The following is an 18,981-nucleotide window of genomic DNA, read 5'->3' on the forward strand; positions in this document are numbered from 1 at the left end:
TCCTTTAAACACTCTTTTTTTCTTTGTACAATTAAGACTAGGCACCACATCTGTCTTGTTATGATTTTGACACAATATTGTTGTGAGTAGCATGAGCCTCATGGGAAACTATAAAAGTATTTCCGGAAATTATTAAAGTAAAGTTTTTACTGATCCTAATAATTGTTCATTTTTGAGTTAATAGAGACGATGATTGAGGAAGAAAATGAACAGTGAATCAAACTAACTAATAGTCATGCAAACAATATAATTAGGTATTAGAGAATTAACTTTTAGAAAATCATCAAAAGTGTGATGGAGGAATTGTCTACTGCTTGGATCTCAAACTTTGATAACAGACATGATAACGTCTGGGTGAAATACAAAAATGGTTTTGCATACCTTTCTGAGTGTTTGCACAAAGATTCCACTTACAATATGACAACCAATTAGATTTAAAGTTCTTTGAGCAATTAAATTTGATCATTTTGCTCCCAAACTCTTAAGTTATCCATTGTTGATTCCTGTATGGATCCAGCAAGTTGACATTTTTTAAGTCAATTCACAATCATTTGACTTTATGCATGTGCTTGTTGAATGCCATTTTAGTAGAAGTAATAGGGTTACTATTCAATAACTTCCAGCAAGTGACGTGGAAATAACTTTTGTGTGTTTGGAAAGCCACAGAGTTTAACAAAAGCAGAAAAATGCTGCATGTTCTGTAGTTTTTAAACCATGAAAATAGGTTCAGAGACAGAACAGCTGTTATTACTAAGCAGAACTGACATTCTTAATGCACGGGTGGACTTGTCAAGTTAATGTGACTTGATACCTGTTAGGAAGAAGCCTAGAATGTATTCATGGTATACTGCTGTAAACACCCAAAGTAAAAGTAGATAAGAGTAATATGCACCTTGTGCAAACATTTGCACAAGGTGTTTTCTTCCTGTTTCTTGTGACTTTATTTCATTTCAGCAGGTTTCGGCCCACAAAACATGTATGTTGACATACAGGCGGTGCTGGTGAGTTGCAACACCTTGTCAAGCAAGACAATGCAGTCATAAAGGTTCAAAAGGAAAACAAAGACAGCATAGTTGCTTAAACAACCCACTGCAGTGGATGTGAAAAAAGGACGTTAAAGAATCAGAAAATAAAAGAAACACGCTCTGATGGAAGACCAAAAAATAGTTTATTTAGTTTCACAATGTTCTCACTGACAGGAGTTCTGGTTCCTTAAAACAGAATTGCCTACCACTGTGGTACAATAAGAGGCATCCCACAGCTCTTTGTTGTGACACTAGCTTGTAGATAAGGGAACAAAAGGTGCAGGTTCTTCGTCATCTGAGTCAAACTCCACATTCTCATCTTTGACCCACTGGCCGTTACGATCTTGCACCCACCCATCACTTTTAAAAAAACAGCAAACAACACATAATGAAATAAATTACAATCACTTTGCTGCTTTGCTTCGGTTCCAACAATAAGAGGAAATAATAAAAAAATATTTTTCACCTTTTCAGTTTGAGATAGTGTTCCATTTCCCTTCTCCTCTGTGCTGTTAGAGGTTCTGCAGCTTGTGTTAATGCAGCCAGGTCTTCTGTTTTGACTAATGTTGATGAGGATTCATCATCAAAAAAATTTTAGAACTTCAGAAATGAAACAAAATTAGCACATTAATTTCCAGTGAGAGACTTTACCTGCGTTAGAGTCATCATTGTTGCTTGCTGATATTTCTGAAACTTCAGTTTTACAGGATGCAGATGGAGATTTGCTGTGTAGGTTTCCAGTGGCACCTGAGGCAGTACTCATAGGTCTTCTTTCAGGTTTTGTACTTGGAAAGAATGACAGAAGCTATAATTTAAATTGAGCTGTTCATTGTGTGAATAAAATAAAAGGGGAATGCACATCACACAGACACACCTGGTTTTTCTGTGGCAGCTGTTATAGGGGACAGTCTTTAGTAAAGCATGATGGGTGAGCTTCCGTGTTTGTGCCAGTAAAGGGGCTGAACTGGAGGGTTCCTGAAAGCACAACAAAACTCTTATTAAATTACATTCTCTCTCAAATGCTGCTCTGAGTCCACTGAAGCAACCATTCTGGTAAATAATCTGCCAGCATGCAACATTCAGGCACCAAACTGCTTTAAAATCTATGGCAGGGTTCAATTTGTCAGAGACAGAAGACATTCCCAGAGACACCATGCAGCACATTTCACACAAAACAACATGATTTAAAAGTGTTAGTCAAGGACAGCTTGTTGAGCTCATGTTGTTTTTGATGATGACTCATTTGCCCTCTGGTAAACTTGACTACTGTCTACAGATTTCCCACACATCTTCATATGTACTGCAGTAATTATATTCAAAACTAATTCCCTGGAGTTTCACTGCTGAGCCTGGAGTAAATGACATAAATAAAAAGCTTTGTATATTCTTATGATTATTTTATCAATGTGACACAATTTATAGTTGCATGTTGTTGTTTTTTTAGCAATGGTAGGTATGCTTGTGATGCAAAAACAATAGCATGTGAAACTGAGAAAAATGCTATAAAAATGTCAAAGTTTCAAAGATAAGTTTTAGAGCTCTATTCTTTTTGGAGAACTTAAATTGTTGCATTCAGGCAGATTATTTATCCTCCACAAACTGTTAAAGTGCATTCACAAGAATCATTAACCGAAGGTAACCAGGGACCCCACGAGGCTCTGACTGTTAAAGGAGGACCCAAACAGTGTTAAAATGTTATGGCTTAGTGGGCAACAAAAAAACAGAATGAACATGGAGAAAACCCCCAACCTGTTGTCTTTCTTCAGACTGGATGTAGTTTTCATGTTGTCTTTTTGATATTTCATTCTTCAGCTTTGCTTTCTTGCCGTAGAACGCTCTCAAACCTGAAAATGCACCAGGAAAAAGAATGCAGCTTTCTAAAAAAATCAATATAATAAATTACAAGAACGTTGACATTTACTATTCATCATATCGGTATAACTAAAATAAAAAATTCATTAAGACTAGCTTTAATAAACTGTTTTCTGATTAAATGAGTTGAAATTTATCTTAACCATCATTGACTGTCAAAATACCACATGAAGGTATTTTTCATTTATCAATAATGTAATAGAGTTTTTTTTTTTTATTTGAAATGAAATTTATTCGAACATGATACAAATATAAAAATAAAATAGTGCACAGTAACAAGAAGTGCATAAGAAAGAAGATAAAATACAGATTTTTTGTTTCAGTTAACATATCATGCTCAAAATGGGGTAGGAAGAAGTTAAATGTTTGTTTAATCATAATGTTCCTTTAAAGTTGGACTTGTTCCTGGTGAGAGCTTGATTCTGACTCTGTTTATGACATTTATGGACAAAATTTCTAGGTGTCAAAGGAATCCATTTCTTGATGGCTGGCTCATGTAAAGTACCAATAGGACCATTTATATAAAAGAAGGCCTGCAAATGTTCTTTTTACAAGATAACCATACAAGATGTTGCACAATTTTATTGTGCTAAGGTTTTGTATGATGGGAATTAAAAACTTTATGAAATTTATCAAATTTTTTATTATCCCACAGCATAAAACCTTGGCAAGTTAACATGCTAATAATTAAAAAAAATTCTCAAACCTGTTATTGAAAAGGAATGACATCATTGCTCCCTAAAGTGAATTTTTGTTTGGGAATCCTCACCTTCTAGATGCTTCTTTCCTTTTCTGTGGACTGTCAGCACGTCCACCGTATCAAACACGGGACGGTAGGAGCATACAAGACAAGTGTATCTAGAAATCAAACAGACAGCTGTCATTGTACCGAATTAAAGTCACTAGATTTCAGTTACAAACGCGTTTTAAGGCATAACTTACCTCCCATTTTTCATAAGAGCCGCTTCATCTTCCGGAATAAAATTAGACAAAAGGTCTGCCACGCGACGTTTCTGGAAAACGTTTTAATAAATTTGTATATCAACAAATATTTTAAACTGCTCGTCATACACCCGATGCACTGTGGTTAGTAAAAGGATGCTAACTTTAACATTTAACGTCAGTTGCATTATATTCTTACCACAAGGAAAATTGTGTTAAATGAGCTGTTACCTTCAGAATATTGAGCTGACTTTTATCATCTCCTTCTCTTTTAAACGACATTATAAATAGAGCAGTAATCTAAAAACAGGTTTCAAAACAGATTAGCTAATAAGCTACTTCCGATAGCCGTGATGCGTTCGTAAAAAACTGTCAAATGGAAAAAATATTTCTAACATTTGAATAACGTTTATTTACAAAACATTACTATAATAAATTCCAACAGACAGTTAAGAAACAGAAGCTCAAATATTATTTAGTACCTGCTTTAACTGTTAATATTAGATGTGTGGTTATTTTTAATCAATCCGTATACGATCTCAAAACATAGAGACTTATTCCAACTGAATTGAATGCAGCGTTTGTGACGAATCGTGTGACCAATCACTCAACACGGCAGCCATGGCAACACATAGCTGCTGCGTGTGTGAAATAGAAAAATATTATTTCTTACGGGTTCAGAGCAACTTTTCAAATGTTATATAGGCAGGTAAGGTTTGTATTTAACTAATGTTTTAATAGAAAGGATATATGGTTGCTAGCTAGATTTAACAACTTTTGTTCTTTGATACTGTAACAGGGTTTAACGTAGATTAAGTTGACAATTTAGCTTGCCTGGTTTATTAAACTGCCAGTTTAACATTTAAGCATACGTTCTAGTTGAAAGAAACCCACCCTCTTATGAGATTACCAAATGTAAAGTTCACTGGGAACTGTATTCTACCGCCATTCTGACTGCTACCAACCCAAATGTTTCTGGAATATGTCCGGGGAGCGAGCGTCGTTACCGTCCGGGGGAGGCGGCCTGCTTCGCGGAAGCAGAACAAGATCTTATGGCAGTTTAACTCGCTCCTCGCTTTCTCCGGTTCGCCAGAAAGTCATTGAACACACAGTTAAACCAGGGGAGACACTTCAGGGTCTGGCTTTAAAGTATGGCGTGACTGTAAGTATTATGTACTGTTAAAACATGAATGAAACGTTGAAATGACTGTCTGCCTTCTGTATTATGGAAAACACAATGCACCACCCAGCACTTTAGAAACCTGTACAGGTGCATTTCATTACCTAACAAAATACCATTGTAAAGTTATGTTTTCCTAAAATGCAAACAAACTTCATGGGTGTGTTGATTACGTGTTCTAGCATGGTTTTGAACCTGTCTACCCTGTCAAGAGTAATAGTTTTTTTTAATAGACATAGAATTACCGATTCTCCAGCAAACTCAAACTGACTTAAACATTACTTAGAATATATGGAGTAAAACAGAGACCCAATAATGCTAATAAACTGAAAGCTTTTGTTAAAAAACAAAACAAAAAACAAAACTGGGCTTAAGTGCATTATTTTTTCTGAGAAAATGATTTTTAAATTTTTTTAATTTGAATGATTGAACATAAACATTTGACATATTTTATTTATATGTAAACATAATTATGTCAATTTCACAGTTTGAACTGAATTACTGAAATAAATTAATATTCTAATCTATTGAGATGCACCTATAAGCTTTAATTAAATGTGATAAATATCTTTAAGCCTGACAAAGAAAATATATTTTCCAGGTTGAGCTAATCAAAAGAGCAAACAGACTGTACACCAACGACTCAATATTCCTGAAGAAATCCTTGTCAATCCCAGTCCTGTCAGACTTGAATGACCACAGCAATGGGGTAGATTCGTCTGAGGAAGACCATAAAGAAGGACAGACAAACTGTGATACAGAGGATTGTAGAAAACCTGCATCAGACCTTACTCCTGGAGATTTTTTGAAAAGACTGGATAACTTGATCAGCCAGTCAAAGGAGGCTGCAGCCAGAGGATGCAAAGATGCAGAGAAACGGTACTTTTGGTTGCCACGTCTTTATACCATAACTGTTTTAAGGTGTCACCATTTACTGAAAACAAATTCTATTTTAATGACAATCTCATCAAAAAGGCACATTTCCATTCACATACCATAGAACTACCACTTATTTTTGTCAATATTGAACTTTGCAGCTGCACATTTACATTAACCATAAATTAGCAGATGTTAATTATGTTGTTGGCTAAGATGATGTTGTAATGACTGCATGTGTGTGTGGTATCTGGTGATATACATTACCAGATACTTTAAACAAGTTAGACTTTGAGAATATTTCTAAAGTCTTTCTCAAAGTAAATGTTATTGATTCATTTCAGCTTTTCCTTTCATCTATTTCTTTTTTATCTTTTTTTTTTTACAGTGTTGCAGCCCTAGAAGCAGCTTGCTCAAGCACAACTTCAGACCGGCGTCCGTTAACAAGGTCACAAAGTGTTATTTCATCATCAAGATTTCAACAACAAGTCCAACTTGGGGCAGTCCCCCTCACCACCACTAAGCTTACCAAGAAGCTGAAAGAAAGGGAAGATGAGATCTTTGAACTGTGACATAATTTTGTTTAATGTCTTTCTGATGATTAATAAACAAATGTCTTGACTGCAGGTCAAGACATTTGCAGAAAGGCAAAAAATCTCTACTAATATTACTCCTGTGTAAAGTTTAAAAACCTTTTTACTTAGTCAATAAGTAAAATTTGTTGTAGAAATGCAGTAAAAATTGCACATATTTATTTGTGGGAACCTACAGTTTGTATGAAAAGTCTTTTTTGTCTGTAACTGTTTGGCTTGTTCCTACAGAGAATAGGGACATGAGGATGTTGTCACATGATGCTTCAGTCATATGTCTGCATATGGAAACGCAGCATTTTCTACTCCTCATCATTTATCCAGGGAATGCAAATACTCATTCACTGTAGTAATAAGAGCATAAACAGGTTGAAATGTATGCTGCTAACACAAAAGAGACAAATCACGGAAATATGTTTTTAGGATATTTTTAACAGCATCTTTTATTATTTGCCAGGACTTTGTGTTTCATTTTGTTATTTTATGTGATTCAGCGATTAATAAACTAATATTTGTTTATTAATATTTGTTGCATTGCTGGAACATTTACAGTTTTGGTTCTGTGAAATTTTACCCTATTACCAAAATGAAAAACTTCACATAGGCAGAAGAGACAGTTCCTTACAAAAGTATAAATACATCTTGAACTTTCTCACTTTTTTTAGCATGTTTCAAATGCAAACGTCATTTTTTTTTTTTTTATCATTTGAGGTTATAGGCAAACACAAAGTTGTTCACAAGCTTTCAATAAGGATTTGGCAGTAAAACAATATCACAGAGTTTGCATATCTCACTGGCCACTCTTCAAAATATCAATTAAAAATTAAAATAATATGACACAAAGGCAAACCTACAGAGATATTGCAATACCCCTTACCTGACCATCTGGTAAGGGGTAAATCAGAGAATCGGATTTACGTCCGATTCTCGGACGTAAATCGGAGTTGTTGGGAAGTGGGAGCTAGCTATACAGAAATGCTGTGGAAGGAAAAAATATATTTTTTTTGCAGCAAAAAATGTTTATAAAAAGCATTGAGTCAGGTGTCCTGCATACAAATGTATGCCATACTTTTTATTTGTTGAAACATTTTGAAACCAAATTATTCACTTAATCACTGAGTACAACTTTGTGTGTCAATAACCAAAGACTTCAAAACAATATACCAAAGATTGTTGCTTTAACATGATATAAGGTGAAAAAGGTCAGTAGGTGTGAATACTTTCCCATTGTCAATTTTCCAATTTTATCAAATGTTTGTGCAGTCAATGGCAGCGATAAGAATAATTGTTCCTGTAATTGTTATGTGGTTATTTCCCTTTTTTTATTACTTGTATGTCTATCTCCATATTTCAGTAAGCAGTACACTGTTTCTGTAGAATCACAGGTTAACCACCAGATGGTGGTGTTGCAGCACAGTGGCATCGTTGTCCATTTTGGTAAGACTCTTCAGCTGCTGTTTGATTTTTCTTACACAATTGTACACAGCCCTTTGGTCTCAGTAAAAGAAAAAAAAATACAGTCTCAAATATAAAACAACAACATTTTGGACCACTGATAACAGTTTAAATCTGTTGACTTTCAAGCAATTTTTTAGATACTTTTCTTACACAGGATGTGTGTGCCCCCTCTACATTGTACAATTGAGATATTATTTTCCTGACTTTTGACTTCATCAGATATGTTCTCTAAAAGCTAAGGGGACCCAGATTTGTTTTCAAACCAGATGCATTAAGTTGCCTTTCCTCAGCAACTCAGCAAAAGAGAAATTTTGTCCACCAGTCCAGAGTCTTAAGTGTGTGTTTCCTGTTTATCTCCCATTGTGTGATGCAAGCATGTTCCTCACACGTCATATCGTCCCATCCTCTATCAGCTTGTTGAGTCCTAAACAGATTTTAGTGAGGTGGGGTCTGAAGGGTCCGCTTGGCTCATATAGTTTGGTCAGGAGCTGAGGGTCAGAGTAATGGTTGAAGACATGGCTGATGCGATCATGAGATTTCGAGGTGAGATGGGAGTTGACAAGCTTCAGCAGAAGATTCTTACACTCTGTCAGGTTGTCCGACATCACAGTCTTATCAAAGGTAAAGTCCACCTGCATCAGTCAACAGATATATTGTTAGAGAAGTAACTCTTATGCACAAAAAGTGAAATCTTTCTAACAGTCTAACTTCAAATTTGAAGTTCAATTAAAAATTAGGATCATATATGGTTGTTCTCAAAAGTATACACATGTCTTTAGAAAGTTTAAGTGCAAAGCTTTTGTTTTATTTAAAGTGAAACTATGAGTAATTTCAAGTTTTTTTACACATGTAGTAGAACATTTATCATGTGCGGTTCAAGCAAAAAACAAATCACTCTTAGAAGGACAACCTTTAATACTAAGTTAACCTTTTGATTTTTTTAGCATTTCACATCTGGACTTAATATTTTCCCACTCTGGCAGAAGTTCTACAAACGTAACAGACTGTCTATTCACATATTTTCAGTTTCTTCTAAAACTTCAGTATTTCTCACATGACACCATTCTGTAGTCTGCTATCACTATGATCCTGAAAAAATAAAATGTTCATCTTTTTCACAGATTCCTGCAGAATTTTGTGTCAAAAAATGTAATTCCATCTGAGGAAAAGTAACCCCAGACAATGATGATACTGGTGTCTGTATTGCTTTTGTGTCAAACCTTTCTCTTGGAATTACGGCCCAAAGTTCAAATTGTGTTTCATTATCGCATAATTCTAGTGCACATTCTGCCACAGCTTGAACAGACTTTCGTCTGGTATAAATTATTTGTTTGGAATTAAAGAACACAGGTAGCACTTGACAGAAATTTATGCAGGTCTGTCAGTGGTGGTGTTGACATTTAGTAGCCTCCTTAATCATGTTTCCCTTGGTCTGTGTTGTTTTTATTAAAATTTGTGAAATATTGGGCTTCTGTAAAGTCAGTGTTGTCCCATGATTTACTGAGGACCATCTTCTCTGATCTTCTCTGTTGAATTTTTTGTACATTTCACTTTATTGATACCCTTTTTACAAAGTGATTGTAAATTAATGTCTACAAATAATGGCTTCAGAAAATATAACACGTTAGAAAATGTCAGTAAAATCCTACTACAATACGGTAGTTAAAATTTAAACTTAAACAGACGTCATATAGTTGATGTGAGTTGTAAACCAAACAAAATTAGGTGCAGAAATTGAATCAAACAGATTACTTTTGGTTTATGTTGGCAGATTATGAGTACATTTTTGTATTTTTTAACATGTCTGTTTTTAGTTGAATTATACATTATATGTGTCATTTTATGTGTAGACTATTTGCATACATCACAAAAGTCTGACATTTTTACAATGTTGTGTAGATTTTTGAGAGCAACAGTACAAATAGCAATGAAACATTAATTGTATAAAACATTCTTAGACTCAAATGCCCTTAATATTTTATGGTAATGAGAAAAAGTCATTCAAAATGTAATTTAAATTCTGTTATTTTCTTGTCTTGGGGTAGCAAGTGCATTGAGAACAACTCACTGAAATTAGTATTCTCAAATTCTTTCAACCTGCTTGATGTTCTCAAAACAGTTTATGGATAAAGCAGGTTTGAGTCTTGTTAATTATGCTTTTTACCACGACATCAAGCAAGAAGTGTATGCTCGATGTTTGCTTCTTGCTAACATATTTGAAGTATTTGGTATATATAAATCCTTTATTGTAATCAGTTAGGAACAAAATCGGGTATTTCCATGAGCTGGATCTCTAAAGTTAGTAATGTTAGTATCTGGAGGTTTACCTCATAGAAGCTGATGGCTGTCATGGCTCCTGTATGGAACTTCTTCTTAAAATCCTGGGCTAGTTTTAGTTCCTCCTCACTGAAACAGTTGTTTCTAAACAACACACCAATCTTGACAGCGATCTTGATCAGGTTTTTAATGACTTTCTGAGCTGCTCCTTTATTTCCTGTGTACTCCTTGGAAACCCGGTAAAGCTCATCCAGTATTTCACTAGTGGTATCGTCAATAAATCTTTGGACGGTGCTTTTGTTGGCCATGCTGCTGAGGATCTTCTTCTGTGCCTTCATGGCCATATCCTTGGAGTTGAATGCCTCCATGGTTGCCTGAATTATCAGAGAAAATGAAAAAGCATTTTACTCATTTGTTTATTGCATTAAATATCAACAATGTCATTGACTGCTCTGCTTGAGAACATTTCAGCTTACTGATACAATGCTTTAAAATCAAGTTGCAGAAATAAATTACAGTTTCTAGGTTTTGGAAGAGGTTGCGTATGTCAATCTATTGTTTTCACTTTCTATAAACACCTCTAACCGCACCTTGGAAAGTCTACCAATGAAATAACATTGTCAACAATTTTGCTGGAATAAACATAAAATTATTTTAATAAAAGATGGAGTTATAGTCAGTAAAGGGTTTGGGTTAGGGTTATCTAGATTTAAAACTAAAACCCAAAGTATTTTGCTATGCAACACATCTACATTTCTCTACCACATTAATATGTTTACTTTGTTAGAATAGAAACATTTAAAAGTTCTGTATATTTGTGTATGCATTGTGCACTCATGACAACAAAAGGGAAAGATACCATCAAGAGAATTAGCAGAGACTATTAATTTTCCACAGAGGTTTTAACCTCACCTAGCATCCAACATGGCGATCCCCCCAAGGAAACCATCAGCATGAACACAACACATCCTGACAGAACTGCAAAATCAGTTTTTTATCCGTTTCAACATCACCTAGGTGAAACTATTTATTTAAAACAATTTGTTTAATCATAATTAAAAAAGCAAAAACAAACTTAAAGTAACAAACTGAGATATCTATCTGATTTTCTTATTGAAGACAGCTGCAATTAAAAAATGTTGAATATAAAAGCTGTTCAAGGACCTTAAATAGTTCAAATTTATGTTTCTTTGAAGATAACTTATTCATTAATTGTGAACATGCGTCAGTTTAGTGTAGTTTCTATCTCATTGTAATCCTATGTGTTTAAGACCGAATCTGCAAAGAGATACCATTATCTTAAACAAACATCCAAAGATGTAATTTTGTGTTTTTAGTTGTACATGTGTAAAAGTTCACTGTGTCCACAATTTAGAGTCAGTCTCCTTATATCTTTAAGAACATTTTTCTCCCCTAACTCCCACTTATTGCCTGTGTGGGCAAGAATTTAACAGTAGTTTCGAGGCTGCATAGCTGCGACAGGTCCGTGCGTGCAGTTTTAACATTGCATCAGTGCCAGGGCAAGAACGGAAAGAACAGCATACTGTACTAAGCTGTTGACTTCAGTTCTGTGGTTCGGTGCATACATTAAGTATTCTGATAATGTAACATCCTGCGCATTAGCAGCAACTCGTGGCCCTTAACCTGTGAGCTAAATTGCTTACTGATGGCTGCTTTATTGCATTTCTCTTGTCCCTCTTTGTGTATATTAGATGGTGTTTTGTAAAACCTGATGTTTTCCAGCTATAATTATGAAGGGTCAGGAGTAAATGAAGAAACAGTCCACTTACATTAAGTGTTTTATTGACAAAACCATGCATGTAGTTGCTATCCCTAACCTGTGTAAAATTCATAATCTCAGTAGATTTCATTTACATACAGAATCATTCATTTTGCTAATAGCTGGCTTTGTTTCCAATGCTTTGGGATGCCTGTGGAGAATTAAAAAACATTCATTAGATTAATTTCCCTAAACAGTGATAATGGAAGTGGAGCACTGTGATAGCTATTTAAGATCTGTGCTTTAATCTCATTTATTTGCTGAAAAGACTCCAGGGATTTGAGAGACGTGTAAAGTGAGCGGTCATCAACCAGTTTTTCACATGCTGCAACCTCCATCTTTTTAGTTTTTATTGTTTCTACTTTTTTTTTTTCTTTTGTTGAGGATGTTTCAGGTTGTTTTGAGCGGTTTAAGATATTCCTGTGTTACAGTAAAGCACTGTGACAAAGAAAAAAAAAACACCTTTCTCTAATGGACATTGCTGAGCAGCAATTTGTTGGTACAATTGGAAAGAAGAGGGCCTTCGAGGATTTATCAGACTATTTGTTGGCATTCGCCAGGGAGTGGCTGCATTACGTGTTCAAGTGTTTGTTTCCCTTCTTGATGCCTGTTGGGATTGATGAGTGTGCAGTGCTGCAGGGAAAACCACAATAAGCAGAGGTAGAACCATCACACATAGATAAGGTTTTGATGTATTTCTGAATTATTCTAACAGTCAGTGAGGATTATAGCAGCTGGGCCTCATGGCCAGTCAAAGCAAGTGTAGTGAATAGTGGGGCCATCAAAGCAAGCAGTGGAGGTAAATATTTAGCATTCCTCAGATGTCTCCAGCATTGAGCTACAGTGCATGTATGAACCTGTGTGCATCATGAAGTTCATGTCTCTAAAAAGGTACTCTCAGAAGACTCAGATGAAGCCTCTTTGATTCAGCCAAACTCCATTTTACTTTCTTCTTAGAAAGCAAAAATGTTTCTTAGTTTAACTTCAATGTTATCAGCAACATTCATCACTGCTCCCAGAACTAATGAAGGAATGAAGTCTTTAAAAGTGAAAAGGTGGCCACCTAAAGCACCTCACAGCTTGTGATATGTCAAATACATATCAGAATCAAGGAAGCAATTTTTGGAAAGTTTCTCACTGTGTTAGAATGGTGAATGTTGTAAACAAGGAAATGTTCTGCTGCCATCAACCAGGGACAATGAAATAATAACAATAATAATGAAGATACTAAGCAAACATTCATGAAAGCTGAGCTTTTTGCCTGGATGAGCCATCACTTCACTGCACAGACTTCTAGTTTGAGCTCCTTTTTTCACTCAAACTGTTATAAAACTTCATCTTTTGTTGAACCACCTACATAATGTTTTTTTTTTTACAAATTAATTTAAAAAATCTTTTTATTTTTATAGTAGAGTTGTGCTAAACTTAGATGAAGATAGCAGACAAGAAAGGATTTTGAAATGTTTCAAATATGCATATTGCAGTATCTCTTTCAAAATTGCACAACCTTTCGAGCAGTTGCAGTTTCAGCCTTCCTCACATCTGCACTGAACGGGAAGCGAAACAGAGCAGTTAGCTGAGTATTTGTTCTCTACTTGAGTTCCAGTTTTACACAGAAACCCGTTGCTGTCTTTAGTAGTATCTTATAACCTTCAACAATCAAAGCCAGCCAGTTACGTTGCCAAAGTCCACTTCCCTGAGATTTCGCTCTCAGCCTGTACAAACAAAAATGTGAGCTCCACATATGCTCCTGTCAGTGTAACTTGTTGCAGCATGACTGTGTGCGAACAGATCTCTCAACTTGTACTCAAGATGGGGAAGTGGAGAGAAGTTGCTCAGTTTCCAGTCATCCCCTGACTGAGTGTCTTTGCTCATTGCCAGTAATAACACAGTGGGTCTGTACTGATTTGAAAGTTATTGAATGTAAAAAGATAGCTTGGTTTTATTTATTTATTTTTTACCAGGAAATGAGCACAGCAGAAATGTCTTACCTGAGTGTTTGCTGAGTCCCCCTCCCTCCTTGTGTGTCAGATGTCTCTCTTCCTCCGCTCTGTGTATCACTTTGACAGCACAGGCAAGTTAATTTAAAAGAGTACCCTCATCTTGACCAACAAAAACACCAAAAGCCATAAAAACAGCCCTCCTGCAGCGCTTCTGTCAGTTCTCACCACCCTGTCTTAAGATAATGTTGAGTTTTACTTCCTTAAGGAACTAAATTGCTATGACACACCCCTCCGCGTGTGTATGAGTCTCTCTCTCTCTCTGTGTTTCTCCCTCTCTTTTTCTCACTGGCCTATCTGCTGTTTTGCTTTGAAATTCAAATTCAGACTCTCAAAACCTGAATGTCTCTCCTGCTGTTGCTCACCAAAACTTTGCCGCTCTCACTTGATGGCTGTGTCTGACCTCTCTGCTGACGTTGTGCCTCTGCTTGTTCTGACTAGTAGAAAAAGCTCTGAAAGAATTTCCCAATGATCCTGTGATGCAGTCGATTGAAAGGGGAGCGGCTTAACCCCTTTTGTGTGTACACACCTTTGGTGGAATGTAGCTTCTGTCAGTGTTGCAAAGCACCATGGTGCTCCCCATGTGTCTCTTTTTGAAGGTAAAATCAAAACAATGAACAGCCATAAGCCTGTCTCCAAGTGGTTGCACAGTCCAGGCTCAACAGCTGGATCCAGATACAGTTTGTAAAGATTTTATACTTAATTTTATTTAAAATAAAACAGTCTATAAATTATACATAATATTCTGGCCATTCTCATCTGTTTATTTTAATTCAAAAGCTACACAATGATACACATTTATAGCAATTCCTGTATTTTTACTCTTGTTTCACAGTTAGAATTTTAGTTTTTGTTGTTTTTGGAGATGAAATTATAAAAAAATACATTTTTTATATACATCCAATACATCAAATATCTACATCTAGTTTATCTTTACTCTGAAACTATTTCCTATGGAACAAACTTAATATTTTCTAAAAACTGCGACCCTTCCTCAGTGAGGCAATATTCACTGCTCCTATGAAGTCATGCAATTTATGGTTTAATTTTTCTTATGAATGGGGTGTTCTTTGAAGTTGTCAGTCTTATCTAATTTAGATACATATAGAGGATGTTATTCAACTAAATTCAGCAGACTGCTAGACTTCACAACAACAAGTTGTCACCTTTAGCTGCTATAGCAAACATGTCCGCTAGCCTGCCAGTGAAATGAGCCATTATCAAATCAGGAAGTATCCCACCACTTCTAGATTTGAGTTTATCTATGTGTGTTGTCTGAATGACAAACAGCTGCATTGAAGGCCTGTCGGCTTCAATGCAGACTATTCACAAAAAGACATGTCCACTAAACAGTCACACATGTTAATTGTTGTCAGCTGTTAGGGGTTAAAGGGCACGCGAGAGTCAGGGTGGATCGAGAGGAGTGTCCGGACATGAATCAGCCCACCAGCGTACCTTGGAGACCAAAATACACCTGCCTCTTTATTTCTGCCTCCCACTCGGCAAGTCTGCGAGAAACTTACTCAACTAAAGTTGTGGCTGCTACTACTTCTTTTGCAACTGCAGCAATGAGGTAGTCACCATAGCAACAGACAGGAAGTTGTGCTTAAGCGGTTTCCTGATGGCTTCCTCTTTATCGTATAATGACATCTCACAAGGAAACACAAGCAGGGAGAAGTCTGCTGAATATCTGCTTGTGTGCGGGGTGAACACATTTGACTGCGTTCATGTTCATAAGTGCAAGTGTGTGACAGACTGTGTGGGACAACTTCAAATAAACCCCTCACTTGTCTCACTTTAACATTGTACACATGTTATGTACTTGCCTCTTTGGTTAAGACATAATGAGAGGATCTTGTATTATGTCACTTATCTATCATTAAAAGATCAGAGAAACCTTCCTATGGCCAACCCTCTCTTACACATATAGTTACTCACATAATGGCAGTGTGTTCTCATAGAGTGACTAATGTAAGAATAATCAGCTTCACAACCACTGAGCTCAGAGAAGTGCACCTGAAGCTTTAGATCTGGAATGTGATGGAATATTTGACTTTCTGCTACTGGACTGTGTTTCCACTCAGTGCTAAAAAACAGATGGAGAGCCTGGATCAAGATAAACAGATGGAACTGGAATTCATCTAATAAACCGTCCCCCTTCACCTTCAAACATTTTAGGATCTAAAGACTCCTACAAGGATAAGAACAGAGATTGCAAAACCTTGTGGAGTTTGAAATGGTGACTGTTTGCCAAATAAGCAGAACGGTTGTCTGAAAAAGAAAACAAGAATTTATTAAAAGGAGAAAGCAAAGGGTTTTGGCAAATTATCACCAAGTTAAAAGTCTCAAATATAATGCTTGTTTTTTTTTGTGATAACTTTAAAGTTTCAAAATAAAATAAAATTTGGAATTGTGGCATTAAGAAAATAAGAGGCCTGATCTATTTATGTTTTCCACTTTATGAACAAATCTATTTTGAATAAACCACTTCTTAATGAGAAGTCATTAAGAAGTACAACACTGCTACATGTATCTGTTCTACAACTCAAAAAAAATTGATGCTAAAGATAACTCCACTGATATATTTCCGTTTATTTTGGCTCAAGTTTGAAAGTAGGTCATTGGTAAGCATCTACATTATGAAAATCTAATTATGCTGGTTAAACTGCTCTATTGAAAACAAAAGTCTAACCAAATGCTATCAAATAAAAATAAACTGTTGGAGGTCTTAAATAATTTTTCACAACCTTGATGCTGCATTTCAAGAAAATAAAAAATTAAGAGGCCATATAGAAGATGTAAATTTATCTTCAAGTGTTTAGTCAAGCAGCTCATTCTCAGTTTATGTTTGACAAGAAGACTGACTCAAAAACTTACATTTAAAATGATCACTCCAGCAATAGTTTAGTGATATTAATTTTGTTAGAAAATGCCTGCATTGTTCAGGAATCTTCAATAAAAAAGCTACACAGCTGCCTGTCGCAAGAAAGCAATAAGTGAGACTGGAAAAACCAGGTACTGATTTATTGCTTTCTTGTCCTGACAGTCTCCTTCTCCAAATGAAAGCAGAACAAATGAAACTTTTAAGACCAGATCTGAGGAAATTGTTGTGTTTTTGTACTTTGCAGGCAGCAGCTTTTTCATATAACATGCTCCTTACATGTTATATGAAACATGTAAGGAGCATTGCAGGGAAAAAAAAACCCATTCATAATGCTAAACATACCATAGATTTGTAGTCCTGTCTTGTGTTATCTATAAATTATACAATTATCTATTTTTGATCTACTCTATTTACTTTTGATCTAATATCCATTTATTTTATCAAATAAGAACTCCAACAGGAAAACAATTGGGGATCCTGTGACTGAACCCCTGTATTTTCCAAAAGATTCCTGGTTGAGAAGGTGTTTAGCTTGACAATACTGGGTGAAAATGTTTCTCATTATTTAAGGTGGGGGGATTTAGCCACTTGAATAGCTTTATGCAAATCTTGTGTATAGAGATGTTAAATGAAGTGTTGACTAAAAATGTAGCATTCTGGTCTTACAGGAGGGGTCTTTTCAAGGGTGGACTTCACGACTATTAACATGTGAAGGCACAGGGAAAACTTGAAAAATAAAAACACAATCATCTTAACTTGTGGTTTATGTACTAAGCCGGGTGGAGCAATGTGGCTTTACCCTTGCAGAATTGCCTAGGTATTTTTGTCAGGGATGCTTCAGGAGTATGGGTAATCTAGGTGGCTATATCCAATCTTTGTACACCCAAAACAAGCGTGTTGTACGCATTCTTGGCACTAAGTCAAGTCTTCCCTGAGATTCCACCAGGCTCTCCCATTCTTACCAATCTGGTTTGCTGTATTCATAGACAAGAGCTCAAGGCATAATTGTGGAGAGAAGGCTGTCTGGTTTGGAAAACTTAAGATCTCATCTTTACTTTTTGCAGATGATGTGGTTCTGTTTGTTTCTTTAAGCCGTGAGCTCTAGCATGTACTGGAGTGGTTTGCATCTTAGAGTGAAGCTGCCTTTATGCCTGTCTCCATGGTTCATACTTGCCAAGAAACTCAGAAATGTATGAGTCCCAGTCCCTTTCAGTGTTTCACTGAACACTGACTAAACACAAAACCTTTTAGAACAAATGATCTATGAACTGGTGTAATATAATCCATTTTTCTGGTGTAGGTCAGGTCACTGGCAACAGCATTTTAGATGAACAGGAGTTGCCTGATTGATTTGTTTTTCAGTAAAGTCATTGTCATCATTTAACCTACTGAAAATAAAACCAGGAACTAGTTTTTTATGTCCTATTTTGACAGAAACCCTTTGCTTCAGGAATGTTTTAAATAGTTGTTAAAAGACATTACAGTTTCTTGCATGGCTTGTCAAATATATAAAAGTTGCCATTTAACACAGATAGAATATGGACGCTTGTGTTTTAAACTCTTTATTCATTGATTTAGGTTTTCTGTGTTTGTGTGTGGTTGAATTAAACTCACATGGCAGTGATTTACTAAATTAAAAGCAGTTTTTTAAAAATTGCATCTTCTCTCTAATGCTTGTTACATTTTCGATTCCCTACGCTGAGTTTGAGTTTGTATTTTGTGGAGGATGTTCAACTTCCTTTTTTCTTCAAACTGTTGATGCACAGAGATGTGTTGTGAAACATGCAAATTCTCAGCATTCAGGGTGGGGATTTAGCTGTTTGTGCTTTGCAGAAATACCTCCATTTCCATAAAAGCTGATTATGCAATGCACAAAATATAAATATTTTACTTCACTTATGTATATTTTAGATTAAACATACATGCAGTATCCAGTAGCTGCACTATAGCATGCAGCATTTTATTTATTTTAAGTGAGAAAATGAATGGACATTTGCTAGATAGTTAAATGTAGCAGTAAACCGAAGATCACTTCATGTCTCATATCCACTGCATCTCTTCCATAATCATTTCATCAGAATATGTTTCAAAACCAAA

General features: G+C 35.7%; 3 protein-coding genes across 4 annotated transcripts; 1 reads left to right on the forward strand and 2 right to left on the reverse strand.

Annotated features, from left to right (window-relative positions):
* Positions 1–1,146: 1,146 nt before the first annotated feature.
* scnm1 (sodium channel modifier 1) lies at positions 1,147–4,886 on the reverse strand. Of its 2 annotated transcripts, none has more exons than XM_044116562.1 (8): positions 4,805–4,886; positions 3,840–3,910; positions 3,667–3,755; positions 2,775–2,869; positions 1,900–2,000; positions 1,677–1,810; positions 1,492–1,585; positions 1,147–1,385 (listed from the first exon to the last, which is right to left on the reverse strand). In XM_044116562.1, exons 2-8 carry the CDS (start codon positions 3,851–3,853, stop codon positions 1,277–1,279), a joined length of 636 nt encoding a protein of 211 aa, XP_043972497.1. In that variant the 5' UTR covers positions 3,854–3,910; positions 4,805–4,886; the 3' UTR covers positions 1,147–1,276. The 2 variants fall into 2 exon arrangements, with proteins under 2 accessions (XP_043972497.1, XP_043972496.1); XM_044116561.1 differs by lacking the exon at positions 4,805–4,886 and adding an exon at positions 4,071–4,200.
* Positions 4,822–6,665, forward strand: lysmd1 (LysM, putative peptidoglycan-binding, domain containing 1). The gene is made up of 3 exons (XM_044116563.1): positions 4,822–5,001; positions 5,621–5,898; positions 6,284–6,665. The coding sequence occupies exons 1-3, from the start codon at positions 4,822–4,824 to the stop codon at positions 6,465–6,467; spliced, it is 642 nt and encodes a 213-aa protein (XP_043972498.1). The 3' UTR covers positions 6,468–6,665.
* An 864-nt stretch (positions 6,666–7,529) lies between these two features.
* tnfaip8l2b (tumor necrosis factor, alpha-induced protein 8-like 2b) lies at positions 7,530–14,454 on the reverse strand. Its single transcript, XM_044116564.1, has 3 exons — positions 13,992–14,454; positions 10,271–10,594; positions 7,530–8,575 (listed from the first exon to the last, which is right to left on the reverse strand). The coding sequence occupies exons 2-3, from the start codon at positions 10,586–10,588 to the stop codon at positions 8,333–8,335; spliced, it is 561 nt and encodes a 186-aa protein (XP_043972499.1). The 5' UTR covers positions 10,589–10,594; positions 13,992–14,454; the 3' UTR covers positions 7,530–8,332.
* Between the last annotated feature and the right edge of the window lie 4,527 nt (positions 14,455–18,981).

The sequence above is a fragment of the Gambusia affinis genome, linkage group LG05 (genome assembly GCF_019740435.1).
Source record: "Gambusia affinis linkage group LG05, SWU_Gaff_1.0, whole genome shotgun sequence".
Taxonomy (NCBI): domain Eukaryota; kingdom Metazoa; phylum Chordata; class Actinopteri; order Cyprinodontiformes; family Poeciliidae; genus Gambusia; species Gambusia affinis.

Coding starts and splice junctions, on each gene's coding strand:
- scnm1 (XM_044116561.1), bottom strand. CDS start 4,121: ATGTCGTTTAAAAGAGAAGGAGATGATAAAAGTCAGCTCAATATTCTG. Junction 3,756..3,839: donor GCTCTTATGAAAAATGGGAG/GTAAGTTATGCC, acceptor TTTGATTTCTAG/ATACACTTGTCTTGTATGCT. Junction 1,386..1,491: donor CACTATCTCAAACTGAAAAG/GTGAAAAATATT, acceptor TTTTTTTAAAAG/TGATGGGTGGGTGCAAGATC.
- lysmd1 (XM_044116563.1), top strand. CDS start 4,822: ATGTCCGGGGAGCGAGCGTCGTTACCGTCCGGGGGAGGCGGCCTGCTT. Junction 5,002..5,620: donor CTTTAAAGTATGGCGTGACT/GTAAGTATTATG, acceptor TATATTTTCCAG/GTTGAGCTAATCAAAAGAGC. Junction 5,899..6,283: donor TGCAAAGATGCAGAGAAACG/GTACTTTTGGTT, acceptor TTTTTTTTACAG/TGTTGCAGCCCTAGAAGCAG.
- tnfaip8l2b (XM_044116564.1), bottom strand. CDS start 10,588: ATGGAGGCATTCAACTCCAAGGATATGGCCATGAAGGCACAGAAGAAG. Junction 8,576..10,270: donor CAGCCATCAGCTTCTATGAG/GTAAACCTCCAG, acceptor TGACTGATGCAG/GTGGACTTTACCTTTGATAA.